General features: G+C 43.1%; 1 protein-coding gene across 2 annotated transcripts in view; it reads left to right on the top strand.

Annotated features, from left to right (window-relative positions):
* The window catches only part of CREB1 (cAMP responsive element binding protein 1), a 162,121-nt gene that overhangs the window by 131,879 nt on the left and 16,004 nt on the right, over positions 1-14,238 (top strand). For both annotated transcript variants that reach the window (XM_077275727.1, XM_077275728.1), the window contains 3 exons: positions 7,106-7,248; positions 8,469-8,645; positions 11,475-11,625. In XM_077275727.1, coding sequence (XP_077131842.1) covers positions 7,106-7,248; positions 8,469-8,645; positions 11,475-11,625 — 471 coding nt within the window. The remainder of the gene's footprint in view (positions 1-7,105; positions 7,249-8,468; positions 8,646-11,474; positions 11,626-14,238) is intronic.

Genomic DNA, 14,238 nt, shown 5'->3' with positions numbered 1-14,238 from the left:
AGTTAGACAGTCATGAGAGCATTAACCAACCTAGGCTGGCTGCTGAACTTGCCCAAATCCCGTATCGTGACGAGTCAGACTGAAGAGTACTTAGGTATAATTCTAGACTCAAGCAAACTAGAATGTCGTCTCTCGGGGAAAATTTGAAACATTATAGATCTAGTATCACGGATAAGAGACCTTCCTTCTACAACGTTGCGGAAGGCAACGTCGCTTCTGGGATCAATGACAGCTTGCATACCGACTGTTCAGTGGGCCCAGTCGATACCAGAGAACTACAATGGGAAATATTAGCAGCAGATGTTTCTCTAGGTGGAAATTTAGAAGGGCGGTTAAACGTTTCGTCAAGGACAGTTCGTTCACTAAAATGGTGGACAAACATAAACAACTTAACCCGAGGTGTTCCCTGGGTATTACCATTAACGGTCAGTAACTATGTTTTTTTGCCTTGTTTTTTATTTATTTTTTGCTGTGTTCACTGCGGGGTTAACTAGTGGGAAAGTTTTATAGAGTGGGTAGTTACGGATGCGGCGATACCAAATGTGTACTTTTATTGTCTTTTTTTTAATTACATAAATGTATTTATTGGAAAATATTTCGTTCTTTTTATTTATTTATTTAGGGTTTTAAAAAAATATATATTTTTACAGGTAGGCGCTCACAAGCCACCTTCCTGAAAGGACCACGCCGCCATCTTGGTGCCGGGGGTCTCCATGGAGACCATCAAAACAACGCGTTCGCATCGCATTGTTCTGATGCAAGCGTACAGGGAGCCCCCTCCCTGTGCGATGCTTCTCTATGCCGCTGTCAGTAGTGACAGCAGCATCACATACAGCTGACACCGGCACGCGATTGCCGTGGCGCTCAGCGTGAGTCCGCGCAATCGCGGCGCCGTACTAGTACTGCAGCTGGCACAAATGCACATCCCGCAGAGCATTACTAGTACGGTGCATGTTGTAAAGGGGTTAAAGGAAGGGGGCAAAGGTAATTGTCTCATTGAGATCCTTCGGGGACATGGTGTTGAAAATGGTGTTCCATCTCACTTCCTTTTGCACCAACGTTTTCTACCAATTAGCTCCCCTTATATCTACATGAATTTGAGGGGGCTCTTTCCATCTGCTCAGACCCCACAAGTTTATAAAATACTCCTGGAGTCTATTCATAGACATTTTCTTTCTATGACAGGGATCTGAAGAAGATTTGCGGTCCTTAATCCATAATTTGAATGAGAACAACTGCAACATCAGACTTGCATACAAATCTGGGAGACAAAATCTTGATTTTTTTTTGGGATGTGCTGCTGCTAACAAGTAAACTTCTTCCCACCGATTGATGGTCTCTCATTTAAATAGCTCACTCCTCCGTACTTTACTGTTCTTTGGAAAAAGCTCCGGCGAAACGCGCGTTGGGCATAGCATTGTGAGAGCGAGTATGTTCATTTTTGTCAGCATTTCTTCTTTGCACAGGCACTTTATTATGACATCCATTACCTCAGAGCATTGTCACCTTATAGCACTGGTCACTTTACATTATATCATTTGGTGTTTATTAGTATATTTTACTCACCTGTGCGCTACTTTCCTGATTTCAAAAACCGCTCTTCACAAGTGGCTTAGACTAAAATATGTATATGATTTATTCAGTAAATATTTAATCATGCCTGTATCTGATTTACTATCTGATTTACCATTATATGTTACTATTTAATCATTGTGGCTGCTGACAGGGCTAGTTTCAATATTTTTTTGGACTTTTAGTCTCCATACTATCAAATCACTGTTATACATCAGGTAACTACCGTATATAGAATTTAGCTTAAATATGGGTTCAGACTAGGAATTTTTTGATTATTATATACTAAGCCATATTTGTCAATCTTGAATATAATTGTCATATTTTTATGTATTTACATGACAACCCCTCTCATGTTCAATTTTTGTCCTGTTGAGTTCTTTTTCCCTGTTTTTCTCAATTTTATGTAATTAAACAAAAATGTAAATTTTTTTGTAGTTGTGTGTCATATTTTAAGTTATATATTCAAAATGGATACACAACAACAATTTATTATTTGTCATACCTCGGGAACCACTGGCCTAACCAATATGGCTAGTTAACTTTAGGATTAAAGGGAATCTGTCACCCCAAAATTGGCCTATAAACTAAAGGTACCTTCACACTAAACGACTTTGCAGCGATAACGATAGCGATCCGTGACGTTGCAGCGTCCTGGATAGCGATATCGTTGTGTTTGACACGCAGCAGCGATCTGGATCCTGCTGTGATATCGCTGGTCGTTGCTGAAAGTTCAGAACTTTATTTGGTCGTCAGATCGGCGTGTATCGTCGTGTTTGACAGCCAAAGCAACGATGCCAGCAATGTTTTACAATGGTAACCAGGGTAAATATCGGGTTACTAAGCGCAGGGCCGCGCTTAGTAACCCGATGTTTACCCTGGTTACCATTGTAAATGTAAAAAAAAAACAAACAGTACATACTCACCTTCTGCTGTCTCACACGTCCCTCGCCGTCTGCTTCCCGCACTGACTGTGAGCGCCGGCCGTAAAGTGAAAGCAGAGCACAGCAGTGACGTCACCGCTGTGCCCTGCTTTCCGGCCGGCACTCACAGTCAGTGCAGGAAGCAGACGGCGAGGGACTTGTGACAGACAGCAGAAGGTGAGTATGTACTGTTTGTTTTTTTTACATTTACAATGGTAACCAGGGTAAACATCGGGTTACTAAGCTCGGCCCTGCGCTTAGTAACCCGATGTTTACCCTGGTTACCCGGGGACTTCGGCATCGTTGGTCGCTGGAGAGCTGTCTGTGTGACAGCTCTCCAGCGACCAAACAGCGACGCTGCAGCGATCGGCATCGTTGTCGATATCGCTGCAGCGTCGTTTATTGTGAAGGTACCTTAAGGCCACCGGTATCAGGGGCTTATCTACAGAATTCTGCAATGCTGTAGATAAGCCCCTGACGTATCCCGAAAGAGAAGAAAAACAGGTTATATTATACTCACCCAGGGGCGGTCCGGTCCGATGGGCGTTGCGGTCCGGGTCTGGCGCCTCCCATCTTCATACAATGATGTCCTCTTCTTGTCTTCTTGACGCGGCTCCAGGGCAGGCGTACTTTGTCTGCCCTTTTGAGGGCAGAGCAAAGTACTGCAGTGCGCAGGCGCTGGGCCTCTCTGACCATTCCCGACACCTGCGCACTGCAGTACTTTGCTCTGCCCTCAACAGGGCAGACAAAGTACGCCTGCGCAGGAGCCGCAGCGTGAAGACCAGAAGAGGACGTCATCGTATGAAGATGAGAGGCGCCGGACCGTGACGCCCATCGGACCCGGACCGCCCCTAGGTGAGTATATTATAACCTGTTTTTCTTCTCTTTCAGGTTACATCGGGGGCTTATCTACAGCATTGCAGAATGCTGTAGATAAGCCCCTGATGCCGGTGGCCTTAGTTTTTAGGCCAATTTTGGGGTGACAGATTCCCTTTAAAGGAAACACATCACTAAAAAGAGAAACTCTTTTAACCTGCAGATATGGGGTTATTCTGCAGGTTAATAGTGTTACTATAAGGATTGCAAGGTAGTACCCAAGACACCACATGGTACACTCTCTAGTACAGATATGACATACGGTAAATTCATACATTAAAGGATGTTGTTTTATGTTACATAGAAGGTAAGTTTCCTTTGTAGGTCATATACTTTGTTATCAAATATGCATATAAAATTTCAGAAAATCTTTACACATGGACCATAATAAAGTTTTGTAATAGAAAATGTTTTATATAGAATCATAAAGCTGCTTGTGCAGTATTTTTAAATAGCTATTTATTAGAGAAGACATGGGGAAAGTTTATTCATCCCAATATGTAGAACCCATATACAGAAATCAGTTGTGCTCAGAAAAAAACTCTTATTATTTATAAATGACTATTATTCTGCCATCTATTGGTAAGTTAGGGAACAGTATCCCACTTAAACTATTACTGAGCAGTTTCCATCTATGCCTTATAAAGAGTCCTATATGTGTATTGTGGATGGTGCCGAGCACTACAAAATAAAATATAAAATCAAGTGAATGTACCTTTTGGTTTAGTTATCGTGCATCAAAAAAAGGACATTCAAAAGTGCGTTTAAAGATTCTCCAATAGTGCAGGGTAACCATCACAAGGCACACAGAGGGTTAAAGTGAAGGTGCCGTGATTTAAATTTTTGTATTAGGCTAGGTTCACATTGCGTTAGGGCAATCCGTTTAGGGCTAGCGGATTGCGCTAACGCAATGTATTTGTAGTGGCCGTGTTAGGGGTTGCGCTAACGTCCCCGCTCTCGCAGATCCCCGATCTGCGAGAGCGGGGAACGGACCTCGGGCGCGCCGCGGATGCTGCAAGCAGCGTCCGAGGCGCGCTACAGAAGGACGGCACATCGCTAGCGCGAGCCGAAAAAGGCACGCGCTAGCGATGCGCTGCAGGCGAAATTTACATTGCTGTCAATGGGTGCGCTAACGGACCCGTTGCACGGCGTTAATTGCGACATTTTCGCCGTGCAACGCTGTCCGTTAGCGACCACCCACTAACGCAATGTGAACCTAGCCTTAATGATTATACAATCATATTATTTTTAATACAAAATTAAGTTATCCATTTTAATAGTGTGTTTTTTTTATTAACTTTTGCCACTGGGGGCTGCCATTTTCATCAGTATGGGCGTAAGTGTCTGGGCACAACACTTGCACACCTCACTTACGGCAGCCATGGCTATAAGCGACTGCAGTCGTACACTGACCGCATCGCTTGCATTGAAGCTGCTCCTCCTGTCTCTTAGCTGTGACCTGGACACACCTGTGACCTGTGGGAAGAGATCAAGGCCATTTTGTTGCAGCTTTATTTTCCCTTGTCATCGCACACACTGCTCAGTGTGTGTGATGACAGGAGCTGCCAGTAAGACCACTGATCAGAGTGATGCGGGGTCATGTTGTCAGATGTCAGCGTGACCCCGCAGCTGTGACTGGCACCCGCAGTAACGCTACTGCGTGATCCCGCAGTTGACTGACACGCAGTGGTGACCTGCTGTAAAAAAGCTAGCGTGGGCTGATGAGACTGCTGCTCCCATCGGGCTATGTCTGCTGTCACTGATAAGTGACAGCAGGTACCGCTGATGGGAGAAGTAGTATCATCTGCTGGCGCAAAGGGGGAAAAAGGAAAATTACATACATATTCACATAAAAATAATACATTATACTCACCTTAACGCCCGATGTCCTAGTCTCCTAGAAATAATAAAATATTAAACAAACATATACTCACCTGTTCGCCGTAGTCCAGGTAATCCCGAGTGTCCCACGGCGGTCTCGCGTGTAGAACAGTCACATCGGGAGATGTGACTGCTCTGCCCAGCCGCTGGGGATACACTGACATGACTATACACTGACACTGCCTATGCAGCATCGATAGTAAAAAGATCTAATGTTAAAAATAATAAACAAAATAAAAAATCATTATATACTCCCCTTCCGTCGCCTTTCCCGCTGCTCCTCGCGACGCTCCAGTCCATGCATTGCGGTCTCGCGAGACCGCTACGTCGTCATCTCGCGAGACCGCAATGCATTCTTGGGACCGGAGCATCGCGAGGAGCATCGGTAAACGCCTGGGCTGGATCCGGGGGCCGACGGGAGGTGAGTATAGAATTATTTTTTATTTTAATTCTTTTTTTTTTTAACAGGGATATGGTGCCCACATTGCTATATACTACGTGGGCTCTGTTAGATACTATGTGGGCTCTGTTAGATACTATGTGGGCTCTGTTAGATACTATGTGGGCTCTGTTAGATACTACGTGGGCTCTGTTAGATACTACGTGGGCTGTGTTAGATACTACGTGGGCTGTGTTAGATACTACGTGGGCTGTGTTAGATACTACGTGGGCTGTGTTAGATACTACGTGGGCTGTGTTAGATACTACGTGGGCTGTGTTAGATACTACGTGGGCTGTGTTATATACTGCATGGGCTGTGTTATATACTGTGTGGGCTGTGTTATATACTACGTCTCTGTGCTATATTCTACGTGGCTGTGGTTTATACGTGGCTGGGCAATATACTACATCGCTGTGCTCTATACTATGTGGCCTGTGTTATATACTGCATGGGCTGTGTTATATACGAAGTCTCTGTGCTATATACTAAGTCTCTGTGCTATATACTACGTGGCTGTGCTATATACTACGTGGCTGTGTAATATACTACGTGGCTGTGTAATATACTACGTGGCTGTGTAATATATTATGTGGCTGTGCAATATATTACATGGCTGGGCAATATACTACGTGTGTGCTATATACTACGGGGGCTGTGCTATATACTACGTGGCTGGGCAATATACTACGTGGGCTGTGTTTTATACTACGTGGGCTGTGTTATATACTACGTGGGCTGTATGCTACTTGGCTGTGCTATATTTCTCTGCTGTATCTGTGCATGATGAATCGTGGTATGTGTTAAAGAGGGGGGCCCACTGAGCCTCTCTTGCCCGGGGCCCTCAAAAACCTGGAGCAGGCCCTGGCTTCACTGATTGTTCGCGGCCGGGCGTGACCAATCAGCGACAGGCGCAGTCCGTCCGCGAATTGGCTCGTAATTTGAACCACGCTTCGCTAATTGGATGCGCCCGCCCGGCCGAATCCTGTGTATAAATTGCATTATTCTGAAAACTTCATAAATAAACTACATACATATTCTAGAATACCTGATGCGTTAGAATCGGGCCACCATCTAGTTTCAAATAAATGACTCGATTCTGGGTGTCTGTGTTTTTTATACACTATCACTATGGGGTTACTAATGGATAGGTGTCTTATAGACGCCTCTCCATTACTAACCTGTGGACTTTGTCACCTGATATTACATATTGCCTCCGCAGCTATAAATTTTTTTTTTTTTAAGTATATACAGAAATTAATAAAGACTGTAAAAGATCTCATGAAGAAGGGGATAAAGATAGCAATAAATAAATGGCGATGGTTTGGTGGACGTGGGGAAGCTGTCAGGTTCTATTATGTTCTCATTATCTATGGAGCATTTTTAAGGAGACTAACTGTATTCATTTCAACAGGAAAATCTTAAATGACCTATCTTCAGATGCTCCTGGTGTTCCAAGAATTGAAGAAGAAAAATCTGAAGAGGAAACCTCTGCTCCAGCTATTACAACAGTGACTGTACCGACACCGATCTACCAAACCAGCAGTGGCCAGTATAGTAAGTATCCAGCAGCTCCTTTTTTTCTTCAAATTACAGTGTGTGCGCATAGGTGATATTTTTAGCATGTTCTATACATTACAGTAGTGTGTGGGCTAATCACATTTTTGCGATTTTATTTAAATCATGACACATGCTGCTCAATATGTAGGCAGCATGAAGCGCAGCAGGACTGCTCAATTGCAGCCAGTTAAATATAATTCTTTGAGATTCTGATTTGGCTTTTATCCTAAGTCATGTGACAAGGCTCATTAAAGGGTTGATACTGACTTTTAGGATTGCTACTTCCAATAGGTGACACTAGACTGCCTCGACGGATCCGTCAAAAAAACGGATCCAGCTCATCAGTTTTTTACAATCTGCACAGGATCCGTCTTCTCAACATTTTGACTGTGACTGATTGTAAAAAACAGAAGTGTAAAAGAGGCCTTAATTATGTCCCTCTTCATAGTAGCAAGAATAAGATTTCTCATAGGTGGTTATCCAAGGATGTGTTCAAACAAATGCGACCCGGCACCAAGAAATAGATGGGGTACCTGTCACGTAGCCACACTAAGAAAAAGTACGTGTGTCTACTTTGGTGAAAAAAAGGGATGTGTGGTTTTTCACCCTGATGGGCATTTTGCTTTCTCTAAGGATAGTTTTCAAGAATAAATTGTCCCAAAAGAGAGGGCAGTAGCATCATTATATATGGGGGATTAAAAACATACCTCCTTTCTACACTAATTTGCTGTAGTGCCCCCTTCTGTGTGGCTCATGTGTGGATATCAGCAGGCAGCATCCTGAAGGCTGGCATGCTGACACATTAATTTTCCAAACTGTGTGAAGTAAATTTTTTGCATCACAGACGGAAAGATCCCTGGTACGTAGTGCCAGTCACTACACTGCAGATTTCTCAAAATCTCATTCACAACACCACAACTGTAATTCTGAACATCTGCTGCATATGCAACAGTGTGCACATGGACCTTATGTTTGGGATACTGGATAGTGTAAGAACGCACCCGTGTGACCATGACCAGGTCTGACAGCAATACACATTCACACGTCTTTCTGCAAATAACAGCTGCTTCATTTTGGGTGAAAGATCTGCAAGTTGTAGCCTTGTAACACATTGACTGAACTTGCTTGTCAGAGATGGAAGTGGCCATAAGTTTCTTGCTAATATTTTTCAAACACTTTTTCTTATGATTATACCGTGCTGTATATTTCTGATTTAGTTGCCATTACTCAGGGAGGAGCTATACAACTTGCCAACAATGGTACAGATGGAGTCCAAGGGCTTCAGACATTAACTATGGCCAACACAGCTGCATCTCAGCCCACCATCTTACAATATGCACAGACCACCGACGGACAGCAAATTCTTGTCCCAAGTAACCAAGTTGTTGTACAAGGTAAGGGATGTAACGTGATGTGTTGTTTCTGCATTCGTGTAACTGGTTTACGGTAACTTTACTTAAGAAGGCTATGTCCATAGGGTCTTTTTCTCGTTCCCTCTCGCCCAGCACCACCAGCCTCTTCAGCCTCTTGTGCAGGTCACTGATTATTCAGTGACCTGCCTCCTTTTTAAAATTCCACACCACCGCCATCATTGTGTGGGCTGCACGTGTGCAGTGGGAGCCGGCATCTTGTGTACATGACTTCAATAAAATGCCACCAAAGATGTACATACACAGATCAAGATTTCGGCTCAGGTCACTGAATAATCAGTGACCTGCACAAGAAACAGAGGAGGCTTTCCTCTGTAGTCTCCCCTATAGTAATTTATTTTTCTGTCAAGCTAGTAATGGCTAATGATTAAGTTTTCAGTTGTCAACAAGGATTTGATACGTGCATGTCATCTTCATAGCCATCCCTTGTTCATCCCACCATCTCACTTCCTTTCACCATAGGTCTACAGTTTACCCACAACTACCTTGGGTCTTCCTAAAAGTGTTTTGTCAATTTTCTGCTGATCCTTGGCTAATCCATATTATTTTTGTGGCACCTGCGGATGTAGAGTTGGCCATACCATAGCCCTTATAATTCTGCTTGCATCAGAAGTTTAGGGTCCTGGTGTATTAGATCCCTCACTGGCATTGAAGGGAAAAGCCTGTGGCAATGTTTCTGCAGGGGCCGCTGGTTGGGACCTCTTGAGTTTTCTATTTACTGATTTGACTGTGGGTTTCATTACAAAGGGGATAATCTACTCCAAATACACTGAACCTTCTGGGCTTGAAAATCTTCAGCAAGCCCTAAAATGTATTGATTTTTTTACGGATTCAAACCAAGCTCACTTGCACTGTCCTTTTTTATTTGTAGCCTTTATTCCCTATGTAAAGCCATAGTCCACCCACGCAGTAGACACTATTAACAGGGTAAGGTGATAAATGTCAGATTGTCAAGGCTGCCATTGATCACCAACGTTGGGGTTCCCACATCTCTATTCATTCTCTCTCATTTTTTTTTTTTTCTTATTTACGCGGTCTTAAAAAAAAGGGGGGGGGGGGTTTTGCAGTAACTTCAACATAAATCTGTCTATGAAGATTTTTCTTTTTTTAGTTGTGTATCTAAGGCTTTGCTTGGGTCACTGCATTTTTTTGTTTTGTTTTGCTAATGCTTTTTACAAGGGCAAATGTACACGAGCGTAAAGAACAAGTTGACATTTTATCATTCTAATGTTAAGATGTGATTTATTTCAGATTTCTCTATTGATTCCATAGTGTGTAATTGCTAAACTATGGGAGAGATACACCATTTTGTTATAATACTATCGTGATTTGCCCAATTTACACACAAGTTTGTAACAGTCACAGGTATATCAGGTTTATTCACTATCATGTGTCCAATTACGAGTATTTTTTCTGAGTATTCTACTTACAATGCACACTGACAACGCACTCTATTACAGACTCTTTACTTTTGATCAGAGCTGGCGAGTGAACGGACTTTCACTGTGCATATTGCATATGTCAGGGTGGGGACAGAGGCTGTGGTAGTGATGACTCGTTTTTCTATCCCAGCATGGACTGGAATTCTCAAACAAAGTGCCATCAAAGAGGAAGTAGTACAAAAAAAATATACCGGACAGCCCCTTTAAAGTATGTTAGATGGGCATTAAGAATTTTAAATATATTTTAGTTCCAGACCACCCCTTCAAGCTAAATTGCCTGCCAGTTCATTTACCATGTATGATAAAACCTGATGGCATACCAAGTATTATCCTAATTATAGGCACTACAGACACAAGGCACCTTTCTAAGGCTACGTTCACATTTGCGTTGTGCGCCGCAGCGTCGGCGCCGCAACGCACAACGCAAACAAAAACGCAGCAAAACGCATGCACAACGCTGCGTTTTGCGCCGCATGCGTCCTTTTTTTGATTGATTTTGGATGCAGCAAAAATGCAACTTGCTGCGTCCTCTGCGCCCGGACGCATGCGGCGCAAAACGCAAGTGCGACGCATGTCCATTCGCCCCCATGTTAAATATAGGGGCGCATGACGCATGCGGCGACGCTGCGGTGCAGACCGCAAATGTGAACGTAGACTAAGTATACCTGCCCAGGTGTAGCATGGCATTCCTGCTGCCTGTACACTGGTGTCAAACTCAGAGTGCAGTGAACTGTACTCATGATTTTTGTAGCATTTTTATACCATTCCCAGACATATAATTTTAATTTTGCTGTTGTACTACAAGTCCATTTTAGGTTTAGATCTAGCTTTTTTTTCCCTGGGGGGGGGGAGGGATAATCACTTGTATAAATCATTTATTTTATTTTTTTGTTCATTGTAATTTTTATTGTCTCACCCTACAAATTCAGAAAAGACCATTGTGGGACTTGATTTATTTATGTTACTCAGCAGCCCTTTTATTATGGCCATTGCCATTATCCTGGTGGTGTCCCCCAGGTTCCACATTCCAGAATACCCTTGTTCTGATACTGACAGCTCTAATAAGCATCACCTTCATTTGCATCATTTCTAGGTGTCTGTCCCTTTTTTGCTCCATTTTATATGCATTTATAATGACTTGTCACAGTTAGGGCCAAGCTAAAAACCTCCTGCAACTAACATGTGTGATCTTGTGATACTGCCCTATTCGGCCTCACAAAGGTGATGTAATGATTTATATTACAATAGACTACCAAACCCCATCCACGCATAGTGTGAAATGCACCGCATACTGTGCAGGATTTTATTTTTAGGCTAACATTATTTTATTTCCCCCCCACCCCCACTATAGCAGCCTCGGGAGATGTACAGACTTACCAGATACGCACCGCACCCACAAGCACGATTGCACCAGGAGTGGTCATGGCGTCATCTCCAGCAATCCCTGCTCAGCCTGCTGAGGAAGCTGCACGGAAGAGAGAAGTGAGACTTATGAAGAACAGGTATAGTATAGTGGTGGTGTTTGTTTTTTTGGGGGAGGGGAGGTTGGGGGCTGTCAATAAGTGCTTACTTAAGAAAAATTGTTAGCAATTCTACAATTTCCTGTAATATTTCATTGTATGATCACAGATTGTTGCTTGCATTCTCAGCTTAGTGCGCTGTTTGGACTAATAAGATCTACCAGACTATGAGAAGGGCATTCATACTCCTGATTTTATCTGGACTAATATGCATTAGGCACCTTTCACACGTCAGTATCTTCAGTACATGTGGTTACTTTTCCCATGTACTGGAGACACTTACACACGCAGACCCTTTCAAATCTGTGGGTCTGCGCAAATGTAAGTGTGTTTCCATGGACCGCGTGCAAAACATGTAGACACGTTCGTTTTTTGCCAACAGCACGGTCCACAGTACGCCCCACAACGCATGCAGAAGGATGATATCTCTGTGTCATAAGTATGACACGTACTGGCGTCTGGGAAAAGCTTTACAGTTTGCGCTGTTCCCAGATGCCGGGTGCTGAATCCAGCTCTCATCAGTGTCACCTAGTTTCCCTGTGCTGTGATCAGCGTCACTAGGCGATTCTTATAACGGTTGTAGTTGGCACACGCCACTTGGGAATAGACACTGGAGAGTTGGAGTCTTTTTTTTTTTTTTTTTTTAATGAATTAATATGCGTAATACACAATGTGTGGTCCCCCTTACTTTTCCTAACCAGCTGAGAAAGCCGACAACTGGGGGATGGTGCTGATATTCTGGCAAGAGGCCAATGGCCATAAAAGTTCTCAGCCTATTAATAACAGCTCACAGCTGGTTACTAAAAATGGGGGGACCCAAAAAAAAGTGACGTGGAGTCCACCCTACTACTTTCACTAACCAGCAAAAGCTAAACTAACAACAGTGAGCTGATATTAATAGGCTGGGAAGGGGCCATGGATATTGGCCTCCTCCCAGACCAAGTTCCCCAACAATCACCTAACTGCTACATCCAGTAATGTGACAACTCACCACGCCAGCCAAAACACACTGAGCTTAGTGTGAAAACGCGGCTGCAGTGACGTAATTAAGGTTACCGCAGGTCACAGGCAACGGTTCCTTTGGTAAGCTCTGTGTGAGTGTTAAATATGCTTATTTTGCACATTTATTTAATCAAGACTATTCACCAGGTGCATTACTCTTAACCCCTTCACCCCGAAGCCTGTTTTCACCTAAGTGACAGGGCCAATTTTTACAATTCTGACCACTGTCACTTTATGAGGTCATAACTCTGAAACGCTTCAACGGATCCTGGTGATTCTGACATTGTTTTCTCGTGACATATTGTACTTCATGATAGTCGTAAAACTTCTTCGATATGATTTGCATTTATTTGTGAAAAAAACAAAAATTTGTCAAATTATGAAAATTTAGCAATTTTCAAACTTTTAGTTTTTATGCCCTTAAATTAGAGAGTTATATCACATAATATAGTTAATAAGCAACATTTCCCACATGCCTGCTTTACATCAGCACAATTTTGGAAACATAATTTTTTTTTTGTTAGGGAGTTATAAGGGTTAAAAGTTGACCAGCGATTTCTCATTTTTGCAACAAAATTTGCAAAACCATTTTTTTAACGGACCACCTCACACTTGAAGTGACTTTGAGGGGTCTATATGACAGAAAATGCCCAAAAGTGACACCATTCTAAAAACTGCACCCCTCAAGGTACCGTATTTTCTGGTGTATAAGACGACTGGGCGTATAAGACGACCCCCAACTTTTCCATATAAAATATGGAATTTGGGATATACCCGCCGTATAAGACGGGGGTCATCTTATACGCCCAGTCATCTTATACGGCGTGTGGTTCCCAGGGTCTGAAGGAGAGGGGACTCTCCTTCAGGCCCTGGGATCCATATTCATGTGAAAAATAAAGAATAAAAAATATGGATATACTCACCCCTCCGAGAAGCCTGCAAGCGTCTGCCTCCGTTCCTAAGAATTGCAGAGGGTGAAGGACCTTCGATGACGTCACGGTCCTGTGATTGGTCCGTGACCGCTCATGTGACCGGTCACCTGACCGTGACGTCATCGAAGGTCTTTCACGCTCTGCAATTCTTTGGAACGGAGGCAGACGCTTGCAGCGGTGACAGCCAGGCTTCTCGGAGGGGTGAGTATATCCATATTTTTTATTTTTATTCTTTATTTTTTACATGAATATGGATCCCAGGGCCTGAAGGAGAGTTTCCTCTCCTTCAGACCCTGGGAACATTCAGGATCGCTCACACGCCGTACCCGGCGTATAAGATGACCCCCGACTTCTAGGACAATTTTTAGGGGTTAAAAAGTCATTTTATACACCGGAAAATACGGTACTCAAAACCACATTAAAAAAGTTTATTAACCCTTCAGGTGCTTCACAGGAATTTTTGGAATGTTTAAAAAAAATTGAACATTTAACTTTTTTTTCACAAAATTTTTACTTCAGATCTAATTTGTTTTATTTTACCAAGGGTAACAGGAGAAATTGGACCACAAAAGTCGTTGTACAATTTCTCCTGAGTACACCGATACCTCACATGTTGGGGTAAACCAATGTTTGGGCACATGGCAGAGCTCGGAAGGGAAGG

Source organism: Ranitomeya variabilis, chromosome 7, assembly GCF_051348905.1.
Source record: "Ranitomeya variabilis isolate aRanVar5 chromosome 7, aRanVar5.hap1, whole genome shotgun sequence".
NCBI classification, from domain to species: Eukaryota; Metazoa; Chordata; class Amphibia; order Anura; family Dendrobatidae; genus Ranitomeya; species Ranitomeya variabilis.
Note: the sequence above shows the minus strand (reverse complement) of the source record. Positions and strands in the feature narration are given on the sequence as shown.